The sequence below is a fragment of the Bombus bifarius genome, unplaced genomic scaffold (genome assembly GCF_011952205.1).
Source record: "Bombus bifarius isolate JDL3187 unplaced genomic scaffold, Bbif_JDL3187 scf7180000008178, whole genome shotgun sequence".
NCBI lineage: Eukaryota > Metazoa > Arthropoda > Insecta > Hymenoptera > Apidae > Bombus > Bombus bifarius.
This window is the reverse complement of record NW_022884495.1, coordinates 1004386-1019401: the sequence shown is the minus strand read 5'-3', so window position 1 is coordinate 1019401 and position 15016 is coordinate 1004386. Positions and strand designations below refer to the sequence as shown.

Below are 15016 nucleotides of genomic sequence, written 5' to 3'. Positions count from 1 at the left end.
TTAAATAGTCGCGGTCAGCATTTCGTGAGATTCTTCGTCGTATCGATACGATATTCGGTTTATACGTGTAATCTGTAACTCGTATGGTAACGCGTAGTAGACAGAATCGTGCGAGTTCTTCGTAGTCGTTTTCGACAAAGTTTAGATACTTCGCTCGAGAGTACAATGATTTATTATAATAGATTAACATCGTTCGTTATAACCTTCTGCTTTTCTTTTTCTTCCTTTTTCTTTAAACCGAAGATTTACTACGTTGCTGTTGAAAGATGCGCTATTTAATCATCAAAGTTTACGATTTATGGACGCAGTCGGAGTATCATATTTTCCTGCCAACCTCTTCCAGCGATACGATTCGTAGAAAGTAGGTGAAACGAGAGATTCAGTTACGGCGGACTAGTGGTTTTTCAAACTTTCCTTCCTTTCTATAGCAACTTTCATTATCGATCAACATATATTTTATCGATTCAAAGCATAATAGCTCGCAGCTACTGGAAATCGAGCATCGTATCGGTGCATCCTAGAGGCACTAGAGAAATGTACAATAATTCGTGGAACGTGACACAGGACGGTGCTCGCGTTCCATCCCGATGGAAAGCGTTCTCGAAAGGTAGTGCATTTTTACGTCCAACTTCTCATTTTTTCCTTTCCTTTCGCCCTGTCTGTATGGAGCGCGGTAATGGATCGCGTGGATTGAAAAAAAGAAGAAAAAAAAAAAAAAATACAGGAACGGTACAACCTCTCGACGAAAAAGGCCGACGAATGCCGCTATAAATCGGACATATATGAAACGCAGCTGCGCCAGCCACTTTTGACGCGTTCTATCCATTATTGGGGATCAACCAGCCATTATTGCATGCCACGAACCAAAGGCAAAGGCGCCGATGAAGCTCGGTTTCATCGCGAGCAACGCCAGTTCGAACGAGTCGTGGCTCTTGAACGAATCGAGTCTCGAACGAATTAGAATTAAAACGAGCGGAGTCGCAAAGGCTTCCGACACGACCAACGGTATGTTTGGAATTGAAAACGAGTTGGAATTAAAGCGAGCGAACTTGTGCGGGATTTCTGTTCGGCCGATAGCGAATTTGGAATTCGAAATACGTTGGGATCGAAGTTCTCGCAGCGAAGGTTCGTCGAATGGTCGAATCGAGTCAACGCGTGTTTCGGGTCGAATGGAAATTCGGTCGGATCGAGAATGGAGGAAGACGGGAAGAAATTAAAAATAAAGAAAATGATGATCGAAACGGCGATGTAACTTCGAAACGTTGGAAGCAGGTGGCAGTGAAATTGAAAAGAATGAATTCGGAGACTTGAAAAGTTGGAACGGAGAGATGGATTGGCATTAAGACTGGATAAACTTGAAAATGGAATTAAAGTTAAGAGAGGAGAAGGCGAAAGAAAGAAACGCGGAGGAGAATGAATTTAAAAATATCGGGACTCGGATGAGTTTGAAGTTTAAAGTAAGAAACGAGTTTCAAGGTTTAAGATAAGATAAATTCCGGCGATACTCGCGTCGTAACCGAAGAAAGTTGTCGAGAAGGAAAATGAGAATGCCGAGAATCATATTCTTTTAGTAGATTAAGCCGTCTGAACTGTCAAAGCTTCGGATATATTCCGATAATCTGCCTCGTCTTGCGTGAAACAAGAAATTCGTAATACAAAATTGGGTAAAAACAGGGAATCTGCTCTATACGGGACAGGAATGTTCAGATCTCGATAACGTATAATCTTTTTTCTATATCTCCGGCAAAGTTATTTAATAATAGCCGCCGGCTATTACGAAATATGTACTGTACAATACTATCGTCGAAGATTCTTCATCCAGTCCATGCGGCTTTTCATTCCCCCGGAAGCCTGATTATTGCAAGGAATTCTTCGAATAACTTTCTCCGTGTTTTTAAAATTCCACGGGAAACTTTCATTACAACGATATCAATTTCATAATAGCGTTAGCATCACCGTTCGAAGCAAGGCATCGAGAGAAAAGACACGTCGAACGACAACCAAGTACTCAACCACTGAGAAATATATGTCAAATTACGCGAAAGTATATGTTGTCGAAACTAATCCAAAGTGCGTAATTACTTCGTGTAACGATCGATAGGTAAAACAATTTTCTACCGATTTTACAATTTTCTGCCCTACTTTTTCAATCGCGTTCTCGAAACCACGAATTTGCATAAAAATCTATCGACCACTTATTAGAAGGAAAGACAACGCGAAGGAATAACAGTTTTCTGAAGCAAAATAGTGTCGATTGGTGGAGAAATGGATGGCGTGTAATAGATGAAAAATGGGGACAGGTGGGGAAACATCGGTGCAGAAATTTTTCAGCTGCTCGATGGCTTGATAGAACGATTCCCAACACTTTCGAAATTGAAACTGGAATAGGATATTGTTACCGAAATCGATCGTTGAATGATCGTTGACCAAGGTCTTCCTATTCGCTCGACCAACGCGATTGATTGAAGATGCTTCGAGTGCTTGTGGCAAAATCAAAACGCGAACGTATCCGATCCAGCGACACTTCACATTTTTCTCTTCGATCGGATATATTTCAATGGCAGGCATTCACCCGTTCGTTTTACAGACGAGCACGTCGATGATCCAAGGAGAAGTCATTGGAATGTTTTTTCCAATGGAACTTTCAAGCTGCCGTCGTGTCATCTGTTATCGGGAAATGTAAAGTTTCGCAGCATTTGCAATTAAAAGTGCGAATTTTATCTGCGACTATAATCGAACGTTGTGCGGAATCGCGTCAAATCGAGTTCGTCAAATTGTTCGCCACTTGTTCGAACGAACCACGTCCATTGACGTAACTCGGAGTCACTGGTGAAAAAAAAAGAAAAAAAAAAAAAGAAAAAACAGGGAATGATTTAAAAAGATTGAAAAAGGGAAAATGCAGGAAATAAACATGGGCGGAAGGGCGAGGGAAGAAGCGAACGGAAAGGTCGTTCCGCGCCAGGAAAGCCATTATATATGGTGGTTCCAGGCCTCGCTAGTGGATCGCACTTAGCTGCTGGGCATTCAAAGTGCAAAACGGGCCGGTGGCCACTTAAGTAAACTGCTCTTACCTACCTGGGGCACTCTAATAAAGGAATGCACTTAGTCGTATCCACAAAGGATTCGTGTCGTAGCTTCGTGCTTTGCTCGTCACTTTGAAGCTCTTTGAAGGGCCAAAAGTTCGGGAGAACTTGGTCGTGTCTGGTAATTGTCCTGGAAACGGCAGCCTCCTTTTTCTATCCATCCGGCAAAGCTTTCTTGCCGAGAGAAAGAGAGACAAAAGGTCTGTCCGTATCATTGTTCTCGAAATAACGATTCAATTAATTCCACGCAAACGGATTCTTTGTTTCTTGCCGTGCAACATGCTTCGTGCGCTTCTTGCCACACCGACCAGTTTCCAGCCTTTCATTCTACTAAACCGTACGAAGCTTAATATACTTGCGCCTTATTAATCGCTATTGTAAATCCTATAATAAATAATATTTATTGCACGATGATACGACGTTAAGTGGTACGATAACGCTTGCGAAATTATAGCCGTTGTAACGCGCCAGAGTATATGATATATGCAAAGTATATTGCTCGCTACAACGCTTAATGCGTTACACAAATGTCCACGTGCCGTTTTTCTAATTGTATTTGTAAAAGTACGAATTTGCATGAATATCTACGCGGTCTATCTGTTACAAGTTCGCCCGATAATTTTCTTGCCCTTTGGGTGTAAAAAGTGTGGCCGCATTAAACGCCAATATTTCACCGTGAAATCCCTCGGGCAAGCAATCTACGCTAATAATTGGCAAATACGGCACCTAATTCCCAATAGCGGTCAAGAGCCACATATTTCAGACCGGTGTGACGCGAAGTATTAGCGAACCGTCTCACGGTCCATACTTCATCGAAGGACGCTTAACGTCTGCATGCCGAGAACGCTTGAGGCAGCGTGAACTTGCGATATTATCGGTGAACGCGACCGCTTCGCAGCCAGGCGAAATGTGGTCACGTCGGCATGTTTCGTCGCTACCGCGTTCGACAAGTTACCTCGTATCCTTGATCGACAGTTTCGAGCAGAGGATCGAAGCAGCCCCGAAGCATTGCCTCTTCGTTTCCTTCCAACTGACCTGAATTCGTTAAGATTACCCGTTACGTTGTTACGAGCTGGTGGAACAACGATTCCAGAAATTCTACCTACTCTTCAGCAATGCAACTTGAGATTGATTTAAGCGATTCCCGACAAACGTTGGTTCTTCATTTCTTCCAGTTTTCTTCCTTTTTTGCTATTCGCTTCCGGTGAATTGTTTGCAGGCAAAGCTTTTCGGTTTTCTACAGCTGCCTTTTTCACCTTTGATCACAATTTAGGAATATTGCCGTGTATCGCTGTGTCGTGAATGATGTTGTCAAACGTATTATTATATGATTTATTCTGTTGGTTCTTTACTCGTTATTTCTAATTAGTAAATTCTCGAATTAAAGTTTCTGGCCTTTTCCTGGATCTATTTTTTTTTATTTTTGTTACACGATTATCGTATAATATTACGTATTCTACGATCGTTATGTCATCAGATAATTTTATCCTGATCGTCTCCAATGTGTTCTAACTAGCAGTTTCTATTTTTATGTGATTTCATAGACGTGGCAATATTGTGCGAAATAATTTGTTGGATATAAATACGATGGTGCCGCTTAGTTGTCCTGTTTTCTCTCTTATCTGTGCCTGTCTCGTCCTATTGTAAGATGCAGAGGTAGAGAATGCAAACTAGCGCACTGCGTTTGAATATGTTTTTCAGAGCAGAAGAAATGGCAAAGAAAGATCGACGAAAGAAACGTTGAAGGGGTGTTTCGAATACACACGCTCGTATATACATATATATGTATGTAAAGCATACAAACGATATATAACTATAATTCTAAAGCAGGATTGAGTCGAAAAGAATAAAAACGGCTGAACTGTCGACTAACCTAATTTACAGCGGGAAAAATATATTCCGGAAATGTTATAAAATGTTATACCGACGAAGTTTAAAAACTTGGTCGTATTAATAATCGAGCAATTATTATTTAAACAACGACGAATAATAACGACGATTTTGCGACGTTCGAGCAAAGATTCATCGATTCATCTTCACCGCCAAATCTCTCGATAAATAATCCCATTTTCAATCTGAAACTCAACACTTTTCTCCTTACACTTTTCCTCGTTCCCGTAAACTTTCGTCGTAGTGTCTCCTAGCGATCTCAGCTAAATTCCCTCGTGAATTTTTCCCCATCCACGTTTCCACGATCCGGCAACATCCAACTGAATTCCCTGTTCAGTTAGCCGTAGGGCCCAGAACAGTAACGAATAGCCAATTTCCGTGGCGGGAATAACGCCCCATTTGTGCGGCCAACTTTATCTTCACTTACGCGTCATTGGAAGTAGATCAGCCTAGACGACGATGCCTTGAACATCGAACGACGTCGACTTCGAATAGGAAAAGACCCATTGAAAGTGGTATCTCGTGTACAAGTGTTGCTGCAAGTATTCGAACGCGTATCGCAGAAAATTTTCATGCACACGCTGTATCGTGTTGTGTAAAATATTTTGAAATTTCATTAGTGTTAAGACGACGACTATATTGATATATATGGAACCAATTTGAAAATGTACGTGGAAGATTGGAAGGTACTTATTGCAAGCATGTATTTGGCAAAGAATTAGTATGCAGCGAAATTTGCATTTTTTCGAGAATCCATTTTACGCATCGTTTAGGAGACTAATTCTTTTAACTTGTAAAAAAAAAAAAAAACAAAGGTCGTTTAGTGGAATTTAAAAAAAATTACAATATTTTGAAGGGTGCGTGCTAAGGTTTGTTCGTTGCTGTGCGTCGTAGGTTCCATCTAATTTAACACTAATCACGATAACCAAGCTTCGTTATAGCGCTAACGAAATTTCAAAACATTTGCTATAGCACAAGGTATCGGTGAAAGGTTGCCATAAATGTTTAAATATTTTAGTCAGTCGCTGTTTATTGCCGTTTAGAAGAACTCGTATAGGAGAAGAATATGTTTTTCAGAGGAGCGATTTAATTATCAAACTGTCATTCGGTAGACCGTAACAAACCTCGCGAAAGTAGCCTCCTGACAATATACAACTAGCGATACGCTTAAATATCAATTAGAAATGAAAAAGAATCGTGTTCGAGCGTCTTTAAATTAAATTGAATAAAAATTTCCCATCGCGTAATAAAATTATGCCCATAAAACTGGCGAATCTCTCAGACGAGAAGCACGAAGAAATCTTCGATGAACTTTCCTGAGAAAGGAGCTTCTCCCAATCCGAGGCAGCTTTATCAACTCGAATCGCGACTACGTCGACAGGGGTATCGGTTCGTGAAACCGTGTTCGATCCGAGATATCAACGACGCAGCCAATCTCCACGTGGAATACGAGACGCGAAAAAACGTACGTGACGCGAGAATGAGAAATATTCCGCGGCCCTCGTAAATCTGCCGCGTTTCCCGCTGCTCCTTCCGACGGGTACCCCGAAGGGAGCCACGGAAAGCATCCGTAAATCGGAATCGCGATCCCGTGCACTCTCACGCCTGGAGAATATTTTCCAGTTGGATGCAGTTCGCCGCGGTGACAGTTGTTTCTCGAAGGAAACTGCGATCGACCAAGCGATCTGCCGAGCGTGAAGTATCGTTTGATGTTTTATCTTGCAACGTGACTGAGAAAACTTCTATATTTACGGTGAAATCGACGCTTCCAGGTCGTTTTACAATTTTATTCGAATGTATTTCAGGTTCGTGTTAAGGTGGTACGAGGTCGAATCGAGTTTGATGTTGCTTTAGGTTTGTAGATGTCGTGCCATTTGCCTACGAAAAATTTCTTTCTTTGTGAAAGGTTTATGGTTATCGGAGGCTTTCTTTTCTCGTGGAAGAGCATGTTCGAAGATTGATATTCGACGTTCCGTATTAATGGTTGAAAAGTATGACGTAAAATGATAGAATCGGTGCTTGGTTTGTACTTTAATCAGTGCAATCGTATTGTACGATATTCTAGCTTCGCGTTTCCATACATCGAACATCGACGTGGTGTAGAAATATGGGTGCGAAATTCGCAGTATACGATACTATCGTAACCTTACCCGTGTCGAAAGCTGCACCGATGCGATTGTTGCTGTTGCTGATGATGCTGGAGCGAGTGTTGAGGCGTGGACCTTGGCGTTCCCATAGGAGTGGGGCTTCCAGGGCTGGCGATGCCCTCCAAACCTCTGGATAACTTGAGCATTTCGGCGCCAAAGGCGTGAAGAGCGAACATCGCCGACGGCGGCGGTTCGCTTTCCGGAAGCCAAAGTTCGTGGGTGTCCAGCGTTGTCAGCTCGGTGTCGGTCGACGTACCGGAAGTGTGCTGCGGCGTACCGCCGCTTCCGGCCGAGCTTTTACTCAACAGGAACCGCTTCCAGGTCCCTCGTCTGTCTAAACCTACGGATGCAAAGAAAAGCCGGCTAATTAGAACTTTTATCTGCCCCAACTTATGACATGTAGATGTCTACGACTTTCTAAATCTTTATTTATTTAATAAATTTACGAAAAATAAGATTTCTCTATCGAGGCTGATGATGATGATCGAGTTGGGTGCTGATTGTGTGCTTGGATAACGCGAAATCGACAGAGGAATTGTTCAGTGCGATCAATTTAGCTTCTAAAGGACTCGTATATGTTTCGTGGCAGAAGGATCGTCGACTGCTATGGCGTAAACTCAGCAGACGGGTGAAAATTAAGATATCAGAAAATAAGAGATAAAATAAGAGATCAGAAACTACGGTCCTCTGTAGTTTCGTTTCTGAATCGATTGATTTTTGCTCGCGACTGCACCGCCTCTTTTGTATCCCGTGTCTCCGTGTCTGTATCGATTAATTCGGTCTGACCGATTATTCGGAAGCGTCCTTTTTAGCATACCGTGTCACGTCCGCGACTTGTGCATAATGGGCCACGATTTGCATGCCCTCGCGTACGTCGAAATTTCTTATCGTTGTCGACGAATGGGCGGCGCTGGATGCCGAAGGAAGCGAAAAGGAGCACCATGCTTTCGATTGGCAAAGAAAAATGTCGCGCGAGTTGCGCCAAACGACTGATCGACGGGGCTAAACGATCGTTTTTAATCCTTCGTCCATTTTCAACGCTGATGGAAGAGGCGGTTCGCTCTTCCCCGAGATAAATGTGACGCGCTCTCGTAAAAAGGGGTTAAGATGGAAAAAAATCGATTTTGACGTTTTCATGTCTTCTTTTTCTTTTCTCTTATCGGCGAAGGTACGTGTTCTTTGCAACGAGATCGACCCCAGTTTCCTCGCATAATTATCGAATACTTCGCAATTGAAGATTGGAATCATACGTCAATAACGAAAGCAGACAATCGTTTGTTCTATTTATTAAAGTTACGAAACGTCTTCAGAAAGTCACTTTCTTCGTTTCGTCTTAACGTGTTTCTCGTTTTCGCGTCAATCAAAGTATATTAATATATTAGCTGACTCGATATACGATGTTTCGAAACCGATGCATCGATCGTTCTTTTTTGGTACTGAAACACAGCATTCATTTGGCTCGAAAATACCAGTGTCACCCACTACATATTTCAAAGCCAGATTTGTAATTTATTTCGTCCGATATAACCACGAATGGAGGATTCCCGAAGCTCGAAACTGTGCAACGTGGAGCAGGGATTGACAGTTAATTTCCTTCTTTCGATTCGGAAAAACAGTTGGTATGCATTTTAAAGCAATACGTTGCTGCAGAAATATTATCTAAGGGAAGGAATAGGTCATCTGGTTTTGCGCACGAGTATTTGAAAACCGTACTCATCTTCGTTTTCCTAATCTAAGCTACGTACCTACACCTTTTATTAAATTGGAAAACATTTTACATTAATCAACGTTTTCAATAAATGTAATATTATATCGTAAAGTTTGTAACTAATTATAATCTTCTTTCTCGTGATCGAAAAGAATTCCAGTTACAGAGGGGACATTAGAGTGAGCTCTTGAATTAAACTTCGTTAAACTTGAAACCAGATTTGATTAAAGTAAATTAAACTGTAAATTAAAAACCGGTAAGCATTTCTGTAGTTATCCTACAATCAAATTAAATTCTGTATATAGATGATTAACTGTTCTAAAACCTGACCAAAGTATTATAGATTCACTCGAAGGAATCTAGAGCGGCCTGATTTCTGACAGTTCTTAAAACGGCGCCTTTTGTTTCACCGACACTTTTGGCGCACGTTGCAAAACACGAACGATCAATTTGCAAGTGAAATCGGCCGATGCAAATGTTTCAGTCGAAAGAGGCGTCGTTTTGCGTCCCAATTTGCGCCACATAGCCTCACGAAACTTTTCCAGCGTTCTTTGCAATTTTCTAGACTTTGCTCAACAACGACAGAAATCTCTCCTTTTTCCTCTAGAAAAATTGTCAATCTCCGGACTACTGTAACTTCGTGAGATAAAAAAGAGCGTACAACGAGTCTACCTGAGCTGATTCTAAAGGGTGCAGCCTCTATTTTTGTATCTCTAAACTAAATTTCCCAAAGATCTTTCCACGTTATAGGAGAATAATTAACGACAAATTAAAGTCGTTTTTGAAATTGTACGAATTCGCACGACTCTACGAGATTTAACGAAGCTCTTTTGAAATTCGTTTTAAAATGACTTTGCAAGAGGAACTTTCTCTTGTCGTAGTGAAAAAATGTTAAAAATACCAACAATTTCAAATACCTCAACGTACGAAAATATTAATATACGAAGAAGATATTAAAGAGGACGTTTTAACCGAGGAAAGCAGCGTGTAGCTAACACGTAAATTCCCTAGAAATTCTCTAGAGACCTCATGCTGGTAATTAGCGCGTCCCCTCGACAAACGATTTTTCTCACGAGCTCGTTCCATTTTTTTCCCGTGACAACGGAATCTCACTTTGGACGGCTCGAGGGAAGGGAAAGGGTTTAATTTCTTTCACGAAGGAAGCTGCGCCGTCGAACAAAGAGGCCGGCCAATCTATAGAACTCTTAATCGCAATCTCCGCCGAATCGCGCCAAGGCAAAGGCCGGGAAACGTTGCCGGATTACACCGAAATTCTCTGTAATACCCTCTCTCGGCAAGCTCCCCGACAGACACGAACGACACGGAGGCTATTCGCGTTTACGTTCCGTTCGATTCCCTCCGGCTTTGATTAAAAATCGCCCCTTCGCCACGAAAATGTTGTTATCGGTTCCGACTTTGATCCGAGATCAGACGAAATCGGCTAGGATTTTATCGTCTTTTTGCTCGTGATTCTCTTATTTCATTTTCATTTTCTTCTTCTTCCTCTCCATTCCACTTCTTTTTTCCTTGTCTTTTTGTCTGTGAGTGTGTGGTCGTGAATGGGAGCTTGGCTAACGTCGATTGACAGAATGGTCGATTATTGGCAGCACTGATTAATGGAAAATTGGAAGGATGATTCGTCGTAATAGAAGCGGACAGACAAGAATTTTTGGCATTTAGTTAATTTAATCGTAGCTCGCAAGTGAAATATCGTTGCGTAATTCTCACGTAGGTGGAGGAAATTCTTTGCTCGCGAAACTAACATCTTTGTTATTTACGATCGCCCTATACAACTTGTATTGTAGCGGAGAATCTAAGACGATCGCTAAGCTTCCAAGTTTTCCGTCGATAAGATATCTTCTTCGTCGGGTTTCAACGCCACCTTTTTTACCTTCCTTTCTTTTCTTTTTTTTTTTTCCTTTTTTTCAATTAAAGAACACTTCGTTTTAAAATTTCGCTGTAAAAGCAGCGCGATAACTCGCTTTGTTAAGTTCAGACCCGGAGTAAGGGCGATAAAAAGTGTGGAGTCCGCGAGACAATGCTCGAAAGTAAGTTTGACATTTCATTCTTTCGTTGAAACGCGAGGAAAAACTTCTTGTTTGTCGGGGATAATCCTGGCACGTGGACGAGCAAAATGGAAATGATGTCTGGCGTCAGAGATGGAGGAAAATGGTTAATAATATTTGATCAGGGGAACGTGGGGTGATGATTCATGACGCAATGCCGGCGCTGTAGGTAGAACGAACCCGTAATAATGACAAAGGATGCGTGGAAATTTTATATTGTTGCGTGACTCTCATAAAACAAATTGCAATATCTCCTCTGTTATTTTATTACTTTGATTGTTACTGCATTATTTCTCATGTTTCCTCCTGTTTCCCTTTAAATACTATCTTTTACATTTTGTTTATACCTGTGAATGCAATTTATTAATAGCAATTAAAACGACAGACTGTTTAAATGTCAGAGTATAAACCTTCGATTTTCTATCTTTCGTTTCTATTGTCACGTACCACTGGACGATATTTCACTCGAAGATCATCGCTTTGCAGAAGCTGTCTGATTTTTTTTGACGTTAGAGATTCGTCGACGGCGCGAACGTGCCGAACGTCGACGCGTTCCCTTCGAAACGATGAAATATCGTCGACGTAACATTCTGTCTTTTTACGCCTACGTTTATTCGTTTGCAGTGGGGCGAACTGCGGAATTCAACGTGCTCGCCGGTTTCACGATTTTGCAAATTTTTCCACGCGTTAGATGGCAAACAGCAAGAAAAGCAAAGCTCGACGATATTGCTGACAGCTTGGTAATTTAGATTTACATTGAAAATACATCCGTACGATACAGCCAAAGCATAGCTTTTATTCGACAAATTGAAATATTTATTTTATTGGATTTTTATCGAATCAGTCCGACAAGTGAAATGTTAGTTCGGTAAACTTAGCCCGTAAATATCAATATGCAGCATAAATATCATCTTGCTGTGTGTCGTATTAATTCGTACTTTATATTTCCCGTATTTCTCCTATTAATTCACGTTTCCCGTATTTACTATGTTAATTCATATTTTTGTAGTACAGCGATGTTACGGCGATGCAAATAAGAACTTTGACAGTTTGAATTAACAGTTTCAAAATGGTATTCTTTAGCTTCGTAATTATCAAGTTTCAGCTTCGATCTCTACCGCAAAAGATGTTTTCGTAACTTTAAATTCTTCTTATAGTAATAAATAAAGGTTCGCGTTAATAAATACAAGAAACTATCTTATGAAAAATAATAGAAAATTGATGTGTATCGAACGAGTCGTTTAATCGCTCTACTGTTAATTTTACTAATTTTCTAGTCATTTTCAAACGATATTAATTTTCATTGCACTCGTAACGTACGTTTAAAGAAACTGAAAAATTCGCCAAGTTCATTTTTATTTTTTAATTTTTTTCTCCTTTTTTTTATTTTTCTATTTTTTTTTTTTTTTTTTTTTTTTAAGGAACTTTCCAATCTCGAAACTTCATAATATGAAATCTAATACTTTCCTTTACTTCATCGTTCGCTTGCTCGAACCGAACTTCCCAAGATACACGAACTTTCTCTTTTAATACCGACATTATAGAAGCACTTCACATTCCATTGCTTTACTGCTCGTTCGAAGAATTTCCAGAGGCTTTTGTAAATAACAGGACAGAAAAGAGTTACATAAACTTTCCTCCTACGAATTACTTCTTCTCCGGTAGATCGATTCGATAGTTCCATTTGAAAATCGATAACCTGCAGCCAGTCGGCCAACTTCTTCGAAATACATAATCGGTTAACCATAAGCAACAGGCAGTCACGTAGAAACTTCTGGCCTTTTACAAGCATTAAAACTTCTTTCTTGGCCGTGGCTCAATCTGTTTTCTCCACTCTCGAAACAAATAATTGCACAGGTTCCCGTTTTTGCGAATAACGCGTTTATTATAAGCAAAACCCTTGTAAACTTCTACGTATAGAAAAATATTGGAATTTTAGACGCTTGGAAGTTAAAGAGGGCGAACTTTCCGAGAACCTGTCAAAGCATCGCGATGCTGCATCTCGCTTATCTTCCTATCTTTGATCTTACAGTTCGCCTAGTATACTTTGGAATAAGTAATCCAACTCAAATGTTTGTTAATCAGTCTTTATTTTATTTTATTTTATTTTTTTTTTCTGCGTACATTGTCAGAACCTTTTTTTATTTTCGAGCGAATACATTTTTAAAAGACTTGAATTAATTTCATGTTTATTAAAAAGTAACGAACGAAATTTATATTCGAAGCATATCATTTTTGTCCGTTTCCACATTTTTCTCAAAGCTCTGCCATATTGAGAGCGTAGGATCGTTCGTAGTGGACATTTGAAATAATTTTTACCACAATTTAGATGACTTGGATGATAGAAAATTGAACGTTTTTCGTAAATTGATATTTATTTCTCCGTTTGGTAGATAACCGAGTGATAATAGCAAAATTTTGACGTCTTCTTCATCGAATCCCCCCCCCTCTCTCTCTCTGTACGTATAACGTAAACGTAAAATACCATAGAAAATCGGACGACGTGTAAAAGGATAGGCAGATGGGGAGGGAATCATAGTACTCACGAATGACGAGAAATTTAGAAATTAGAAAGGAAACAGTACGTGATATGAGCGGAGTGCGTTGAAACGGGTGTCGTGGAACGATGGAATCGCGAATGTAGTGGGTCAGTGTACCTGATAATACACTAACCTCCCGAGGGTGGGCCCTGCGGGCCACCCAGCCATCCGGAGGACCAACCTGCAGTTCCTCCTATATTCTGTTGCTGCTTCGCCAACAGTCTGACTGTCAAAGCGTACGTAAGCAACATCACGCCCAGTGGTATGTAAAAGCAGATTATGCTGCCGATCAACTTGTACAGAGGATCCGGTATTTGACACGCGCCGTCCACCAGCACGGAGTCGTCTTCCTGAAACATCGGTATACAGGATTATGCACTTAGTGTCGCGACATTTCGCGTTTAACTTCATCTTTCCATGTTGAATTTGCGAAAAATCCATTTTCTATGGTGTCTTTTTTCTTTGATAAAGAGAAGTTGCATTATTAGCAGTTTGGTTATTTATTTATTTTTTTATATTATCGTATTATATATGAAAAACGACGCAGAGGATGTTTCTACGTGTTTCGTGGTATCTGTTAAGGATCTAAGGATTAATTGGAACCCCGCAAATCTTTTTACTACCTTTGTGTTACTCCGAGATTTTTTATTACCTCGAATGTCGTAAACATCGTTGCAATTCCGTTCTCAACTAAGACACGGTGCTAGCAACGAGCGTCTCGATTTATCTTCGCGTTACGTTGAACCGTGTAATCCACGAATTTCCAAATTTCTCGTCGAAATGCCCGTGAGCCCGATCAAAGGACAACCACGTTTCCATTTCACCGTAGATTCGCAACGAATACATTCCTCGCAATCTACTCGCTCGTGACGAGATTCACATCAATATACGGCGAATAGATTCCTCGCAGTCTACTCGCTCGTGACGAGATTCGGCCCGATTCAGAGTGAATAGATTCCTGGCGACCTAACAGCTCCATCCAAACCATGCAATTACGTCAAAAACAACCTTGAAACTGTATGATCGATGAATCTCGCGAATGCATTATCTCAACGAACCATACATCATCTCTCATCCGGTATATAAATCAGTTAATGGAGAGCTTTGTTATTTTTGTTGCAGAACACCGGAGCAATGTCCCAGTGTGGTTTCGTTGCTGGCGGAAAGCTACAATCCTCACGTGAGATACGGCGCAGCGATGGCCTTGGGAATAGCGTGCGCTGGCACAGGCTTGAAGGAGGCCATAGCCCTGTTGGATCCTATGACGAATGATTCGGTGAACTTCGTTCGTCAGGGTGCTCTGATCGCGTCTGCGATGATCTTGATCCAGCAAACCGAGGCGACGTGTGCCCGCGTCAAAGATTTCAGGGCGTTGTACGCGAAGGTCGTCGTGGACAAACACGAGGACGTAATGGCGAAGTTCGGCGCTATCTTGGCCCAGGGTATCATCGACGCTGGTGAGTTAACTTTTGAAACGACGTTCATTCTCTTTCGTTGCCGTCATCTTAGATCGCGGATGTTCGTGCAAATTCAGATTTTTATGCTCGCAATTAGAGAAATGAAACGCGAGCAGAGGTTTGTT

General features: G+C 41.0%; 2 protein-coding genes across 2 annotated transcripts in view; one reads left to right on the top strand and one right to left on the bottom strand.

Annotated features, from left to right (window-relative positions):
- Positions 1–15016, bottom strand: part of LOC117209475 (5-hydroxytryptamine receptor 1A) — a 112194-nt gene that overhangs the window by 2771 nt on the left and 94407 nt on the right. Inside the window, exons 3-4 of the mRNA XM_033451560.1 lie at positions 13568–13784; positions 7124–7460 (exon numbers count right to left, since the gene is read on the bottom strand). Coding sequence (XP_033307451.1) covers positions 7124–7460; positions 13568–13784 — 554 coding nt within the window. The remainder of the gene's footprint in view (positions 1–7123; positions 7461–13567; positions 13785–15016) is intronic.
- Positions 1–15016, top strand: part of LOC117209474 (26S proteasome non-ATPase regulatory subunit 1) — a 93899-nt gene that overhangs the window by 74274 nt on the left and 4609 nt on the right. The window contains exon 11 of the mRNA XM_033451559.1: positions 14557–14891. Within this exon, the coding sequence (XP_033307450.1) occupies positions 14557–14891 (335 nt within the window). The remainder of the gene's footprint in view (positions 1–14556; positions 14892–15016) is intronic.